The sequence below is a fragment of the Hemitrygon akajei genome, chromosome 8, assembly GCF_048418815.1.
Source record: "Hemitrygon akajei chromosome 8, sHemAka1.3, whole genome shotgun sequence".
Classification (NCBI taxonomy): Eukaryota; Metazoa; Chordata; class Chondrichthyes; order Myliobatiformes; family Dasyatidae; genus Hemitrygon; species Hemitrygon akajei.
Window position 1 is genome coordinate 2063284 of NC_133131.1, and position 17412 is coordinate 2080695.

Sequence of the window (17412 nt, forward strand, 5' to 3'; positions counted from 1 at the left end):
TACCCACACACACACATACCACCCTCAACGGTCAGATAACTGGTACCCACGCTAACCCACATACCGCCCTCAACGGTCAGATAACTGGTACCCACCCTAACCCACACACATACCACCCTCAACGGTCAGATAACTGGTACCCACCCTAACCCACACACCACTCTCAACGGTCAGATAACTGGTACCCACCCTGACGTACCACACTCAATGGTCAGATAACTGGTACCCACACACACACATACCACCCTCAACGGTCAGATAACTGGTACCCACGCTAACCCACATACCGCCCTCAACGGTCAGATAACTGGTACCCACCCTAACCCACACACATACCACCCTCAACGGTCAGATAACTGGTACCCACCCTAACCCACACACCACCCTCAACGGTCAGATAACTGGTACCCACCCTAACCCACACACCACCCTCAACGGTCAGATAACTGGTACCCACCCTAATCCACATACCACCCTCAACGGTCAGATAACTGGTACCCACCCTAACCCACATACCACCCTCAACGGTCAGATAACTGGTACCCACCCTAACCCACACACCACCCTCAATGGTCAGATAACTGGTACCCACCCTAACCCACATACCACCCTCAACGGTCAGAAAACTGGTACCCACGCACACACATACCACCCTCAACGGTCAGATAACTGGTACCCACGCACACACATACCACCCTCAACGGTCAGATAACTGGTACCCACCCTAACCCACACACCACCCTCAATGGTCAGATAACTGGTACCCACCCTAACCCACATACCACCCTCAACGGTCAGATAACTGGTACCCACACACACACATACCACCCTCAACGGTCAGATAACTGGTACCCACGCTAACCCACACACCACCCTCAGCTGTCAGATAACTGGTACCCACCCTAACCCACATACCACCCTCAACGGTCAGATAACTGGTACCCACCCTAACCCACACACCACCCTCAACGGTCAGATAACTGGTACCCACCCTAATCCACACACCACCCTCAACGGTCAGATAACTGGTACCCACCCTAACCCACACACCACCCTCAACGGTCAGATAACTGGTACCCACCCTAACCCACACACCACCCTCAACGGTCAGATAACTGGTACCCACCCTAACCCACACACCACCCTCAACGGTCAGATAACTGGTACCCACCCTAACCCACACACCACCCTCAACGGTCAGATAACTGGTACCCACCCTAACCCACACACCACCCTCAACGGTCAGATAACTGGTACCCACGCACACACACACCACCCTCAACGGTCAGATAACTGGTACCCACCCTAACCCACATACCACCCTCAACGGTCAGATAACTGGTACCCACCCTAACCCACATACCACCCTCAACGGTCAGATAACTGGTACCCACGCACACACACACCACCCTCAACGGTCAGATAACTGGTACCCACCCTAACCCACATACCACCCTCTACGGTCAGATAACTGGTACCCACCCTAACCCACATACCACCCTCAGCTGTCAGATAACTGGTACCCATCCTAACCCACACACCACCCTCAACGGTCAGATAACTGGTACCCACGCACACACACACCACCCTCAACGGTCAGATAACTGGTACCCACCCTAACCCACATACCACCCTCAACGGTCAGATAACTGGTACCCACCCTAACCCACACACCACCCTCAACGGTCAGATAACTGGTACCCACCCTAACCCACATACCACCCTCAACGGTCAGATAACTGGTACCCACCCTAACCCACACACCACCCTCAACGGTCAGATAACTGGTACCCACCCTAACCCACACACCACCCTCAACGGTCAGATAACTGGTACCCACCCTAACCCACACACCACCCTCAACGGTCAGATAACTGGTACCCACCCTAACCCACACACCACCCTCAACGGTCAGATAACTGGTACCCACCCTAACCCACATACCACCCTCAACGGTCAGATAACTGGTACCCACCCTAACCCACACACCACCCTCAAAGGTCAGATAACTGGTACCCACCCTAACCCACATACCACCCTCAACGGTCAGATAACTGGTACCCACCCTAACCCACACACCACCCTCAATGGTCAGATAACTGGTACCCACCCTAACCCACACACCACCCTCAACGGTCAGATAACTGGTACCCACGCACACACACACCACCCTCAATGGTCAGATAACTGGTACCCACGCTAACCCACACACCACCCTCAACGGTCAGATAACTGGTACCCACCCTAACCCACACACCACCCTCAACGGTCAGATAACTGGTACCCACCCTAACCCACACACCACCCTCAACGGTCAGATAACTGGTACCCACCCTAACTTAATACCACCCTCAACGGTCAGATAACTGGTACCCACGCACACACACACCACCCTCAACGGTCAGATAACTGGTACCCACCCTAATCCACACACCACCCTCAACGGTCAGATAACTGGTACCCACCCTAACCCACATACCACCCTCAACGGTCAGATAACTGGTACCCACGCACACACACACCACCCTCAACGGTCAGATAACTGGTACCCACCCTAACCCACATACCACCCTCAACGGTCAGATAACTGGTACCCACGCACACACATACCACCCTCAACAGTCAGATAACTGGTACCCACCCTAACCCACACACCACCCTCAACGGTCAGATAACTGGTACCCACCCTAATCCACATACCACCCTCAACGGTCAGATAACTGGTACCCACCCTAACCCACACACCACCCTCAACGGTCAGATAAGTGGTACCCACCCTAACCCACATACCACCCTCAATGGTCAGATAACTGGTACCCACCCTAACCCACACACCACCCTCAACGGTCAGATAACTGGTACCCACCCTAATCCACATACCACCCTCAACGGTCAGATAACTGGTACCCACCCTAACCCACATACCACCCTCAACCGTCAGATAACTGGTAGTCACGCACCCACACAAATACCCAAAGCAACACACACAAAATGCTGGAGGAACTCAGCTGGCCAGATAGCATCTATGGAAAAGAGTAAACAGCCAATGTTTCAGGCCAAGATCTTTCTTCAGGATTGGAATGAAAGGGGAGAAGTCAGAGTAAGAAGGTGGGGGGAGAGGAGGAATAAGTACAAGGTGCCATTTGATAGGTGAAACCAGGACCATTAGAAGATCATAAAACATAGGAGCACACATAGGAAATATAGGACCATAAGATAATTTGGCAGCTGAATGTGTGGCTGAGGAACTGGTGGGGGGGGTTGGGCAGGAGTTCAGATTTCTGGGTCACTGGGATCTCATCTGGGGAATGGATGACCTGTACAAAAGGGACAGGTTACAGCTGAACCTGAGGAGGCAGGGCTGCTAGAGCTGTTCAGGAAGGTTTCAACTAATTTGGCAGTGGGATGAGTAGTTATTTTAAACAGTGGCAGTGAGACTGACAGTAAGGAGAGGCTGATGATAGGGCAAAACTGCAGTCAACAGGATGAGTTGTAATGTACATGGGGATTAAATCAAAAAGGGTGATGAATACAGGACTGAAGTTGTTACATATGCACATAGCATACAGAATAAGGTAGATGAACTTGTAGCACAGTTACAGACTGGCATTTATGATGTGGGTATCTGAATTGTGATTGAAAGATTATAGCTGGGAGCTTAACATCCAAGATTACACATTGTATCAAAAGGACTGGTAGGTGGGTGAGGGATGGCGTGGCTCTCTTGGTAAAAAAATCAAATCAAATCATTAGAAAGAGGTGACATAGGGTCAGAAGGTGAAGAATCTTTGTGGGTAGAGCTAGTAACTACAAGGGTAAAAAGACCCTGATGAGAGTTTTTTTTAATTACAGACCACCGAACAGTTGCAAACAGGTAGTCTACAAATTACAATTGGAGATAGAAAATGCATGTTAAAAGGGCAATGTCATGATAGTCATGGGGAATTTCAATATGCAGGTAGATTGGGAAAATCAGGTTGGTGCTGGATTCCAAGAGGTGGAATTTCTAGAATGCTTACGAGATGACTTTCAGAGCGCTCATGGTTGAGCCCACTAGAGGACCGGCTATTCTGGATTCAGTGTTGTGCAATGGCTCAGTAAGACGAAGGAGCTGATTGTGGACTTCAGGAAGGGTAAGACGAAGGAACACATACCAACCTTCAAAGAGGGATCAGAAGTGGAGAGAGTGAGCAGCTTCAAGTTCCTAGGTGTCAAGATCTCTGATGATCTAACCTGGTCCCAACATATTGATGTAGTCATAAAGAAGGCAAGACAGCCGCTATACTTTATTACGAGTTTGAAGAGATTTGGCATGTCAACAAATACACTCAAAAACTTCTATAGTTGTACCATGGAGAGCATTCTGACAGGCTGTATCACTGTCTGGCATGGAGGGGCTACTGCACCAGGACTGAAAGAAGCTGCAGAAGGTTGTAAATCTAGTCAGCTCCATCTTGGGCACTAGCCTACAAAGTAATAGAAACATAGAAAACCTACAGCACAATACAGGCCCTTCAGCCCACAAAGTTGTGCCGAACATGTCCCTAACTTAGAAATTACTAGGCTTACCTATAGCCCTCTATTTTACTAAGCTCCATGTACCTATCCAAAAGTCTCTTAAAAGACCCTATCGTATCCGTCTCCACCACTGTTGCTGGCAGCCCACTCCACGCACTCACCACTCTCTGAGTAAATGAACTTACCCCTGACATCTCCTCTTTACCTACTCCCCAGCACCTTAAACCTGTGGCCTCTTGTAGCAACCATTTCAGCCCTGGGAAAAAGCCTCTGACTATCCACATGATCAATGCCTCTCATCATCTTGTACACCTCTATCAGGTCACCTCTCATCCTCCGTCGCTCCAGGGAGAAAAGGCCGAGTTCACACAACCTATTCACACAAGTTAGGACAGGTGATGGAAGTGTGTGTAGCGGAACACTTTGACTCCAGTGATCATAACATCATTAGTTTCAACTTGATCATGGATAAAGATAGATCTGGTCCTTGGGTTGAGGTTCTAAACTGGAAAAAGGCCAAATTTAAAGAAATGAGAAAGGATCTAAAAAGCGTGGATTGGGACAGGTTGTTCGCTGGCAAGGATGTCGTTGGTAAGTGGGAGGCCTTCAAAGGAGAAATTTTGAGTGTGCAGAGTTTGAATGTTCCTGTCAGGATTAAAGGCAAAGTGAATAAGGATAAGGAACCTTGGTTCAGGTGCAGGTCAGTGGGACTAGGCAGAAAAATGGTTCGGCACAGCCAAGAAGGGCCAAAAGGCCTGTTTCTGTGCTGAAATGTTCTATGGTTCTAAAAGGTGGAATACAAAGGCAAGCTGGCCAATAAGATTAAAATTTCTTCAAATATACGAAGTGTAAAGGCAAGAGCAGGTATTGGACTCCAGAAAATAAATGCTGGAGGGGTACTAACGGGAGACATGAAATGGCAGACGAACTGAGTAAGTATTTTGCACCAGTCTTCACTGTAAAAGACACTAGCAGTATGCTGAAAATTCAAGTATGTCAGGGAACAAAACTTTACTCAGTGAAGTTGCCAGTTACTGGGAAGAAAGTGCTTGGAAAACTGAAAGGTCTGAAGGTAGGTAAGTCACATAGACCAGATAGTCTACGCCCTAGAGGTTCTGAAAGAGGTGGCTGAAGAGATTTTGGAGGCATTAGTAATGATCTTTCAAGAATCAATTGATTCTGGCATGGTTCTGGAGGAGTGGAAAATGTCACTCCACTCTTCAGTAAGGGAGAGAGGCGGAAGAAAGGAAATTATAGGCCATGTAGTCTGACCTCAGTAGTTGGGAAGGTGTTAAGAGTCGATTGTTAAGGACGTGGTTTTGGGGTACTTGGAGCACATGATAAAATACACCAAAGTCAGCATGATTTCCTTAAGGGAGAATCTTACCTGATAAATCAGTTGGAATTCCTTGAAGAAATAAAAAGTGGGATAGACAAAGGAGAATCAGTTGATGCAGTGTACTTGGATTTTCAGAAGGTCTTTGAAAAGGTGCCACATATGAGGCCACTGAACAAGAGCCCATGGTATTACGAAAAATATACTAGTGTGGATAAAGCAGTGGCGGATTGGCAGGAGGCAAAGAGTGGGAATAAAGGGAACTTTTTCTGGTTGGCTGCCAGTGACTAGTGCTGTTCCACAGGAGTCTGCATTGGCACCGCTTCCTTTTACATTATATGTCAATGATTTGGATAATGGAATTGATGGCTTTGTGGACGAGTTTGCCGGTGATACAAAGATAGGTGGAGGGGCAGGTAGTGTTGAGGAAACACAGAAGCTACAGATTAGGAGAATGGGCAAAGAAGTGGCAGATGGAATACAATGTCGGGAAGTATATGGTCATGCACATTGGTAGAAGAAATAAAGGCATGGACTATTTTCTAAATGGTAAGAAAATTCAAAAATTTGAGATGCAAAGGGACCTGGTAGCCCTCGTGCAGAGTTCCCTAAAGGTTAATTTGCAGGTTGAGTTGGTGATGAGGAAGGCAAATGCAATGTTAGCATTCATTTTGAGAGGACTAGAATATAAAAGTAAGGACATAATGCTGAGGCTTTGTAAGGCAGTGTGAGGCCTCAAGGAGTACTGAGAGTAGTTTTGGGCTCCTTTCCTAAGAAAGGGTGTGCTAACATTGAAAGGGTTCAAAGGAGGTTTATGCAAATTACTCTGGGATTGAAAGGTTTATCATATGAGGAGCATTTGATGGTTCTGGGTCTTTACTCACTGAAATTCAGAAGAATGGGGGGATATCACTGAAACCGATTCAACGTTGAAAGGCCTCTACAGAGTGGATGTGGAGAGGATGTTTCCTATATTGGGGAAGTCGAAGACCAGAGGACACAGCCTCACAACAGAGATGAGGAGGAATTTCTTTAGCCAGAGAGTGGTGGATCTATAGAATTCAATGCCACATACAGCTGTGGAGACCAAGTCATTGATTATATGTAACGCAGAAGTTGAGGGCTTCTTGAACAGTCAGGGCATGAACGATTATGGGAGAAGGCAGGAGATTGAGGCTGAGAGGGAAACGGATCAAGTATGATGAAATGGTGGAGCAGACTCAATGGGCCAAATGGCATAATACTGCTCCTATATCTTATGGTACCTGGCACTGTCAAGTGTCAAGTAATTGAGCTATATGGAACATCACTTAAGCCCAATCCTGTACATGACTCATTTGGGACCTGGCCTGTTTTACCCCATTAGTTCACACTGCTGATGTGAATGTAGAGAAAATTGGGTTGACTAGCCTATGTGGCAGGAGCTTGTCCATGATCAAACCTAGGCCCACAACATTTCTATAGGCCATCAGTAAATCCTTCATTGTGACTAATTGTGAGTTGTACAGTTCATCTCACCAGATGGATCAGATTCATGGATTTGAATGACAAAGGAGCTGCAATCTGAACCAAGCAGAAACAGCTCCCTTTCAGTCTTCCTCCCACATTGTCTATTACAGCTCTGCTTTGCTTCAATCTTTTGCTCACAGTAATACAAAGGCAATACAAATCAACCTGAGTCACCTTGAAAGCAGAGAAACTTGCAGCTTCAAACGAGAAGATAACACTGCAAAGCTGACTCATGCCTGCACACAGTACAAACTTTAACCAACCTTTTGCCGAGTCATATGAGAGAAATCTATCGAACAACTCGTGCTGGATGGGACTTTTATCTGACGAACTGTAAGGCAGGATGTCCTCATGGCTCACATAATCCAAACCTAACACAAGGCAAACATTCACATCAAAATGCTTGTAAGTCTTGACAGCAAGAGTTATCATGTAATAGTGAATCTGTGGAATTCATTGTTGCCGACAGCTAGAGTATATTGGGTACATTTAAAGCAGAAGTTGATAGGTTATTGATTAGTAAGGGTGTCAATGGTTATGGGGAGAGAATGGGGTTGAGGAAGATAATAAATCAGCCAGTTTGGAATGGGCTGAATGGCCTAATTCTGCTCCTATGTCTTATGGGCTTATGTTCAATTGTGGGAAAAATGGTATCTATAGCTCTGGGCAGAATCAACCACTTGCCACATAACTGTGCACATAAACTAGAAACTTTACACCCACCAATTCAATTTACAGCCCACCCACCCCCTGCAACAAATTACTATACATAAAATTTCATTATAACACACCACAGGGTAATTCAGGAAATTTAATACTAAAGCACAAAGAATAGTGATAAAACACTAACCCAAGATACTGTATGATTTACAGGAAATAGTGACGGATTCATACAGTTATATAAAATAGAAACAGGCAAACAAATGATCTAAACATTGGCCATGTAGTTGGCAGTGAGTGAGGAGGGAAGATCAATAGTCAGCTCAGTTGTACAGTTCAGCCTGAAGAAGTGAACATTATACATTACAGAGGTGCTTCAAAACAAGGGAACGTACAATAAATGAAACTACTGGGGGATGTGTAGAAACAGTGCACTTAGAATGCATGTTCACCTCCATAAAGGGAGAAATGTGGGTGAAAGGGCACATGGGGTGAGGCATGGGAGATAGGAATATGTCCATATCCGTAAAAGGGAGAGGAGAAGTGGGTAAAATGGCACATGAAGTGAGACACAGGAGATAGGAACAGGAAGATTGTTGTGCCACAGCTCAAGTTGTGGTTGCCATATTGAAAGGATAATATACTTTGGTTCTATAGGGTACAGAGTAGGTCCCGAAGGATGGTGTCAGCACTGGAATAATGCAACTGGGTGGGGAAACTGGATTGCTGGGGTAATTTCCTTTGGAGCAGAAAGTAACTGAAGGAAGATTCACCTGAAATGGAGAGGGAGGAAAACATGTTACCAATAGCAGAAGAATCAAAAAAATAGGGGGAACCACAGATTTAAATTAATCAGTGGAAAGAGAGACAAAGAAAGGGAATCTGGAATTCAGAAACCCTCATCATACTTATAATTGAATATGCACGCAATCCCCATATACACACATTGGGAGGGAGTATTAGGTTGGGTATATTCCTTTTGAACAATCAGTCAAAATAGCCCCCTTTTTAGGTGTAACTTTCCTACTATTCCACAACTGTTCATTTGCTTTCTGAAGATAGACGGAGGCTCGATGAGTTATAAGGGAGTAATGCACCACAGGATATCCAACATGCAGAACTTGCTGAAGGAGAACTGGGTAACTGCAATACTGCTGAATGTCAGGAGATGGTAGCTATCGTTTGGCACAATTATTATTTGTTGCAACAACTTGTCTGTGCTCTATCCAGATCTAGTTGCAGCAGACATGTGCATTCCTTCAGGCTTGTCTTTGCTCTATCCAGATCTGGCTGCACATAGAATGTGAATTCCTTCAGCTCTGTCTGTGCTCTATCCAGGTCTAGCTGCAGTAGACATGCGCATTCCTTTCACTCTGAGGACTAGTGAATGGAACTGTAAACAATGACCAGCCTCCTCACTTTTGACCTTACAATGGAACGACTGGCATGGATGACTCATTTGGAGATATTGGGCTTTAGACACTGCCCAAGGTAATCCTGTGGCAAGTAGCATTTGGACAACGTCCATTATCAGGGCTTTCAGTCACAACTGACATGATGTGGTCATCACAATGTCCGTGTACTCACACAGTCTATCCTTGTGGTTTTCTTCTCAAAATCCTGGGCATTTTAACCAACCACAGCAACCTGACTGACTTTAGTAAACAAAAGCACGGACTCCTGCTTAAGAACAGACACAGATTTAAACCACTCACCTGGAATAGCATAAAGGGCTCTGCTGTCATCATGGTTAGCAAGAAAAGTCACGGCTTCAGTCTGTGACCTCTGAGACTGAAATAGAAACATAGCAGTTACATGTTGGGACACAACAGTAAACTAGCAATGGTCAACCTTTGGATCATTAATTCACCACTTGCAGCATTTAAGGCACAGATTCTCAGCAGGAAGACTGGCTCAGTCATGAAGAGAAAGCTTGTATTAAATTAAAGGGTATTGTGTATTTAATATGCCAGTTATATTTGTGTAATATTGTAAATATATTGTTTAAGCATTCTTTGGTGCTTAAATAATTCATTATGGTTATACGTATGAAATATGTGAATTGCAGACATCAAATAATTAAAGTAAAAACGAAGATAGACTAACATTTGCGGCTCTCTTGTTTTCTTTTCAATTAGTTTTTATGTTTTTGAGTTACAAAACATAACATGATGATGAGGTATTTTAAAAACCTGAGATGACTACCTGCCCATTGAAGCGCAGCAAGACATTAGTTAAAAAAATACACAGCAAGCAATGATCAAGCTAAAAAAAAGCATAACACAATTTTATTTTCTTCAGACCAGCACGTTTTCTTTGCAAAAGGGAAGACTACAAAGTTTAAATAAGGCAGAAAATGGAAGAATTCATGGTTCATAAACAGTGAATACTGGGTGATAATAATTTTTTTTAAAAAGAGCAGGAACAGCTGGCTACATTGGAAACACTGATATGTTTGATTGCTCAACGGACAACTGGCTCATGTATACTGAGCTAATTGAGAAGTATTTTGAAGCAAATGAAATAGCCAACGAGAAGCAAGTGCTAATTTTGCTGAGTAGATTGGGTTTAAAGCAGTACAGTTTGCTTAGAAATTTAACTCTTCCAACCAAACCAGCTGAAAGGAGCTTTGCCGATATCGTGAATTTAATGCAGGGGCATTTAGAACCAAAACCATTGTTGATTGCAGAATCCTTTAGGTTTCATAGTGGAAACCTAAGTCATTTTCTTCGGCAGTTTAATGGGGGCACGACTGCGCAAGTGCATGTAAGTCGGACCGTGAGGCAGCAGGAATATTTAAAGAGAACAGTTGGTGGAAGTAGGTCATTTTCTTCGGCAGTTTAACAGGGGCATGACTGCACAAGTGCATGTAAGTCGGACTGTGAGGCAGCGGGAGTATTTAAAGAGAACAGTTAGACGGAGCGGGCGACAGAGTAGAGGGAGACAGAGTAGGAAGGCTTTGTCTTGAGAGGCTTCGGCAAGCAGAGGCTGAGGACGAGCGTCACTCCAAGTGAGGTAAGGCCAGGTAAGTTCCTTTAAAAGGAGAAAATTTCAAAAGTTGAGGCACGTATCGGGTAGGTCATGGCAGCTGAGATCGGCCCCATGGTTTGTTCATCCTGCAGCATGTGGGAAATCAGGGATACTTCCAGTGTCCCTGACGACTATGTGTGCAGGAAGTGTGTCCAGCTGCAGCTTCTGGCAGACTGCATTGAGCGTCTGGAGCTGTGATTGGATTCATACTGGAGCATCCGCGATGCTGAGAAAGTCGTGAATAGCACGTTCAGAGTTGGCCACACCGCAGGTAAAGGCTACACAGGCAGAAAGGGAAGGGGTGGCCACTAGACAGCGCAGCAGTAGGCAGGTAGTGCAGGAGTCCCCTGAGGTCATCTCCCTCCTAAACAGATATACTGTTCTGGATACTGTTGGGGGAGGTGTTTCATCAGGGGAAGGCAGCAGCAGCCGAGTTCATGGCACCATGGGTGGCTCTGTGGCACAGGAGGGAAGGAAAAGGAGTGGGAAAGCTATAGTGATAGGGGATTCAATTGTAAGGGAAGAGATAGGGGAATAGATAGGCGTTTCTGCAGCCGATGGTATGTTGCCTCCCTGGTGCAAGGGTCAAGGATGTCTCTGAGTGGCTGCAGGACATTCTGGAATGGGAGGGTGAACAGCCAGTGGTCGTGGTGCCCATAGGTACCAACGATATAGGTAAAAAACAGGATGAGGTCCTACAAGGTGAATTTAGGGAGTTAGGAGATAAACTAAAAAATACGACCACAAAGGTAATAATCTCTGGATTACTACCAGTGCCACGTGCTAGTCAGAGTAGAAATAGGAGGATATTTCAGATGAATACGTGGCTTGAAAAATGGTGCAAGGGGGAGGGATTCAAATTTCTGGGGCATTGGAACCAGTTCTGGGGGGAGGTGGGACTGGTATAAACAGGACGGTCTGCACCTGGGCTGGACTGGAACCAATGTCCTAGGGGGAGCGTTTGCTACTGCTGTTCAGGAGGCTTTAAACTAATGTGGCAGGGGGATGGGAACAAGTGCAGAGAGACAGAGGGGTGTAAAATGAGGATAGAAGCAAAAAGTAGTAAGGTGAAAAGTAAAAGTGGCAGGCAGGCAAATCCAGGGCAAAAAGCAAAAAAGGCCACTTTTCAACATAATTGTATAAGGGCTAAAGTGTTGTAAAAACAAGCCTGAAGGCTTTGTGTGTCAATGCAAGGAGCATTCGTAACAAGGTGGATGAATTGAATGTGCAGATAGTTATTAATGAATATGATATAGTTGGGATCACAGAGACATGGCTCCAGGGTGAACAAGGATGGGAGCTCAACGTCCAGGGATATTCAATATTTAGGAGGGATAGACAGGAAAGAAAAGGAGGTGGGGTAGCATTGCTGGTTAGAGAGGCGATTAACGAAATAGAAAGGGAGGACATTAGCCTGGAGGATGTGAAATCGACATGGGTAGAACTGCATAACACTAAGGGGCAGAAAATGCTGGTGGGAGTTGTGTACAGGCCACCTAACAGTAGTAGTGAGGTTGGGGATGGCATTAAACAGGAAATTAGAAATGCGTGCAATAAAGGAACAGTAGTTATAATGGGTGACTTCAATCTACATATAGATTGGGTGAACCAAATTGGTAAGGATGCTGAGGAAGAGGATTTCTTGGAATGTATGCGGGATGGTTTTCTGAACTAACATATCGAGGAACCAACTAGAGAGCAGGCCATTCTAGATTGGGTATTGAGCAATGAGGAAGGATTAGTTAGCAATCTTGTCGTGCCTTGGGTAAGAGTGACCATAACATGGTGGAATTCTTCATTAAGATGGAGAGTGACATAGTTAATTCAGAAACAAAGGTTCTGAACTTAAAGAAGGGTAACTTTGAAGGTATGAGACGTGAATTAGCTAAGATAGACTGGCAAATGATACTTAAAGGGTTGACAGTGGATATGCAATGGCAAGCATTTAAAGATCGCATAGATGAACTACAACAATTGTTCATCCCGGTTTGGCAAAAGAATAAACCAGGGAAGGTAGTGCACCCGTGGCTGACAAGGGAAATTAGGGATAGTATCAAGTCCAAAGAAGAAACATATAAATTAGCAAAAAAAAGCGGCACACCTGAGGATTGGGAGAAATTCAGAGACCAGCAGAGGAGGACAAAGGGCTTAATTAGGAAAGAGAAAAAAGAGAAAGCTGGCAGGGAACATAAAAACTGACTGTAAAAGCTTTTATAGATATGTGAAAAGAAAAAGATTGGTCAAGACAAATGTAGGTCCCTTACAGTCAGAAACAGGTGAATTGATCATAGGGAACAAGGACACGGCAGACTAACTGAATAACTACTTTGGTTCTGTCTTCACTAAGGAGGACATAAATAATCTTCCGGAAATAATAGGGGACCGAGGGTCTAGTGAGATGGAGGAACCGAGGGAAATACATGTTAGTAGCGATGTGGTGTTAGGTAAATTGAAGGGATTAAAGGCAGATAAATCCCCAGGGCCAGATGGTCTGCATACCAGAGTGCTTAAGGAAGTAGCCCAAGAAATAGTGGATGCATTAGTGATAATTTTTCAAAACTCCTTAGATTCTGGATTAGTTCCTGAGGATTGGAGGGTGGCTAATGTAACCCCACTGTTTAAAAAAGGAGGGAGAGAAATACCGGGGAATTATAGAGCGGTTAGTCTGACATCGGTGATGGGGAAAATGCTAGAGTCGGTTATCAAAGATGTGATAACAGCACATTTGGTAAGAGGGGAAATCATCGGACAAAGTCAGCATGGATTTGTGAAAGGAAAATCATGTCTGACGAATCTTATAGAATTTTTTGAAGATGTAACTAGTAGAGTAGATAGGGGAGAGCAAGTGGATGTGGTATATTTAGATTTTCAAAAGGCTTTTGACAAGGTCCCACACAGGAGATTAGTGTGCAAACTTAAAGCACTCGGTATTGGGGGTATGGTATTGATGTGGATAGAGAATTGGTTGGCAGACAGGAAGCAAAGAGTGGGAGTAAATGGGACCTTTTCAGAATGGCAGGCAGTGACTAGTGGGGTACTGCAAGGCTCAGTGCTGGGACCCCAGTTGTTTACAATATATATTAATGATTTAGGTGAGGGAATTAAATGCAGCATCTCCAAGTTTGCAGATGACATGAAGCTGGGCGGCGGTGTTAGCTGTGAGGAGGATGCTAAGAGGATGCAGGGTGACTTGGATAGGTTAGGTGAGTGGGCAAATTCATGGCAGATGCAATTTAATGTGGATAAATGTGAGGTTATCCACTTTGGTTGCAAGAGCAGGAAAACAGATTATTATCTGAATGGTGGCCGATTAGGAAAAGGGGAGGTGCAATGAGACCAGGGTGTCATTGTACACCAGTCATTGAAGGTGGGCATGCAGGTACAGCAGGCGGGGAAAAAGGCAAATGGAATGTTGGCATTCATAGCAAAAGGATTTGAGTGCAGGAGCAGGGAGGTTCTACTGCAGTTGTTCAAGGCCTTGGTGAGACCGCACCTAGAATATTGTGTGCAGTTTTGGTCCCCTAATCTGAGGAAAGACATTCTTGACATAGAGGGAGTACAAAGAAGGTTCACCAGATTGATTCCTGGGATGGCAGGACTTTCATATGAAGAAAGACTGGATTGACTAGGCTTATACTCACTGGAATTTAGAAGATTGAGGGGGGATCTTATTGAAACGTATAAAATTCTAAAGGGATTGGACAGGCTAGATGCAGGAAGATTGTTTCCGATGTTGGGGAAGTCCAGAACGAGGGGTCACAGTTTAAGGATAAAGGGGAAGCCTTTTAGGACCGAGATGAGGAAAAAACTTCTTCACACAGAGAGTGGTGAATCTGTGGAATTCTCTGCCACAGGAAACAGTTGAGGCCGGTTCATTGGCTATATTTAAGAGGGAGTTAGATATGGCCCTTGTGGCTAAAGGGATCAGGGGGTATGGAGAGAAAGCAGGTACAGGGTTCTGAGTTGGATGATCAGCCATGATCATACTGAATGGCGGTGCAGGCTCGAAGGGCCAAATGGCCTACTCCTGCACCTATTTTCTATGTTTCTATGGAATCAGAAGGGAGTCTCCCTTTCAGTATACGTGGCTGAATTGAAGAAGTTGTCTAAGCATTGTTAGTTCGGTAATGCTCTGCCACAGATTGTGGTGGAGGCCAAGTCTGTGGGTATATTTAAGGCAGAAGTTGATCATTTCTGATCGGTCAGGGCATCAAAGGATATGACAAGAAGGCAGGTGTATGGGGTTGAGTGGGATCGGGGAATCAGCCATGATGTAATGGTGGAGCAGGCTCGATGGACTGAATGGCCTAATTCTGCTCCTACGTCTTAATGGTCTTATTTCTTACGCTTGTGGGATAACATCTTTCCTTATTATATTCTGACTTCAAATTTGATCTACCAAAATGAACTGTTTCACACTTATCTTGGTTGAACTTGGTTACCATTGAAGATACAGGGTGCTTAGGAATGTGTGTCATTCAAGTAGGATAGTGGAAATGGGAGAAGGTTCCAGAGAACACTGGGAGGAGAGGTTTTGTGAGGAGCATGAAGGTTGGTCTTGGTCTTTGTTTGGCAGCAGACAAAGAGAGAAGACCTGGAGAGAACCAGTGGGTGCCATGAATCAATGGAGCCAAGGTGGGGAAGTCTTCTGGGGATCAGTGAATATGACTTCAGGAAGATTTGATCTCCAACTTGTGCACATTTGACTACTTAATTATAATGGGTCCTTTTTCTTTTTTTTCCTCTACTAACTCTTCAATTAATATTCATAAATAGATTCTTTTAATTGTATGCAATGTACGATCTGTTATTTCCTGCGAAGAGCTGTAACAGGGCAGCAAATCACACAGCATTCACACAAACCAGGGCTTGGGTGGGCGAGACATGCCAATTTCACAGATTTGGTGGGACTGGAGTATGTATACCCTAGACATATGAGGCCAGAAAAAGGTGAGTTTCTCAGCACTGAGTTAGGAGACTGCCAGAGAGGGCTAACGAGCCATTTCCTGAGATGCCTGGGAAGAAAGGGGGTTTCGCATGCCCTTTTGCTCATCAACACATCATATTCCAGTAATAGCTTTGCAACTACTGCACATTTCTGCTGACAGGTGAGGCCCACCGTTACCCCAGCAATGCTCACACTTACTATATGAGGACAGTCCCTGGTGTCAATCAACACCTGGTAGTAGGTATGTGTTTTGCCTTTGACCTCTTTGGAACCTTGGGTCTCTGAACTGTCCGTTTTACTGCAAGTAAGAGAAAGAAAATGTATTAAATTCATATCCACAACCTGGCAAGAAATATAAATCTTAAAAACTGTGGATGCTGGAAATCTGAAATAAAAATAGAAGTTCTTGATCATAATTGTAAATGGTTGCTTTCCGTACAGACACTGCCTGACTGACTAAGTAGTTCCACCACTCTATTTTAATTGAGTACAGGCAGCCGCCATGTTATGGCCACTTGGGTAATTTGAATTCTGACTTACTGAATTCATTAATCAATACCCAAAGATTTGATGTTTGGAATCCACTCTCATGGAAATTAAGTAAAATAAAGTAAAATGACTATCATTTTTTCAACTTGCATTTTTTGATGCAGGTAAAGATGACTTAGCTTCACATTATGGAAAATAATGATAGACCATTTTCTCTGAACAAAAACCCACAAACTCCATAACTCAGGGGTCAACTGTACTCAACTCCCAAGTACCACAATGCCATCTGCAGAAAACATCTGTACATCCCTGAGCTGAGGCTGGGAAACGGCAAAAACACGTTGTATTCACGAGGAAAAAAATCAGAAGCGAAGCTATCTCCTGGAGTTGCTGAAACAATAGTTCTGTTCACTGAAGGAATGCAGACACCAGGACCCCAGTAATGCAGCATAGCGTTGCAGCTGCTGTTATGCAGCTCCAGTGACTCGGGTTCAAAGTTAATTTATTATCAAAGTACATACATGTCACCATATACAACCCTTACAGGCATACTCAATAAATCCAATAACTATAATACAATCAATCCTGACTTCTGGTGCTTCTGTGTGTAGCTTTCACATTCTATGTTCAATTTCAATAATAAAATTGAAAAGAAAAATCCAATGAGATATTTTAAGCATACTACGGGAAATAGAGTAAGAGAGAAAACAGCAACCTCAATGACCAAAAAGGACATTTTTGTGTGGAGCTGTAGGATATGGGCAAGGTCCATATTGAATATTTCTCCTTCATTTTTACAATGGAGAAAGACATAGAGACTTTAGAACTAGTAAAAGTAACTGTGGAGGTCTTGGGATAGTTCACATTAAAGTAGTGGAGATGCTGAATGCCTTAAAAGGTTATGAAGGTAGATGAATCTGAA

General features: G+C 44.6%; 1 protein-coding gene across 2 annotated transcripts in view; it reads right to left on the reverse strand.

Annotated features, from left to right (window-relative positions):
- Positions 1-17412, reverse strand: part of poldip2 (polymerase (DNA-directed), delta interacting protein 2) — a 50148-nt gene that overhangs the window by 22358 nt on the left and 10378 nt on the right. For both annotated transcript variants that reach the window (XM_073053028.1, XM_073053027.1), the window contains exons 4-6: positions 16200-16299; positions 9739-9814; positions 7627-7734 (exon numbers count right to left, since the gene is read on the reverse strand). In XM_073053028.1, the coding sequence (XP_072909129.1) occupies positions 7627-7734; positions 9739-9814; positions 16200-16299 (284 nt within the window). The remainder of the gene's footprint in view (positions 1-7626; positions 7735-9738; positions 9815-16199; positions 16300-17412) is intronic.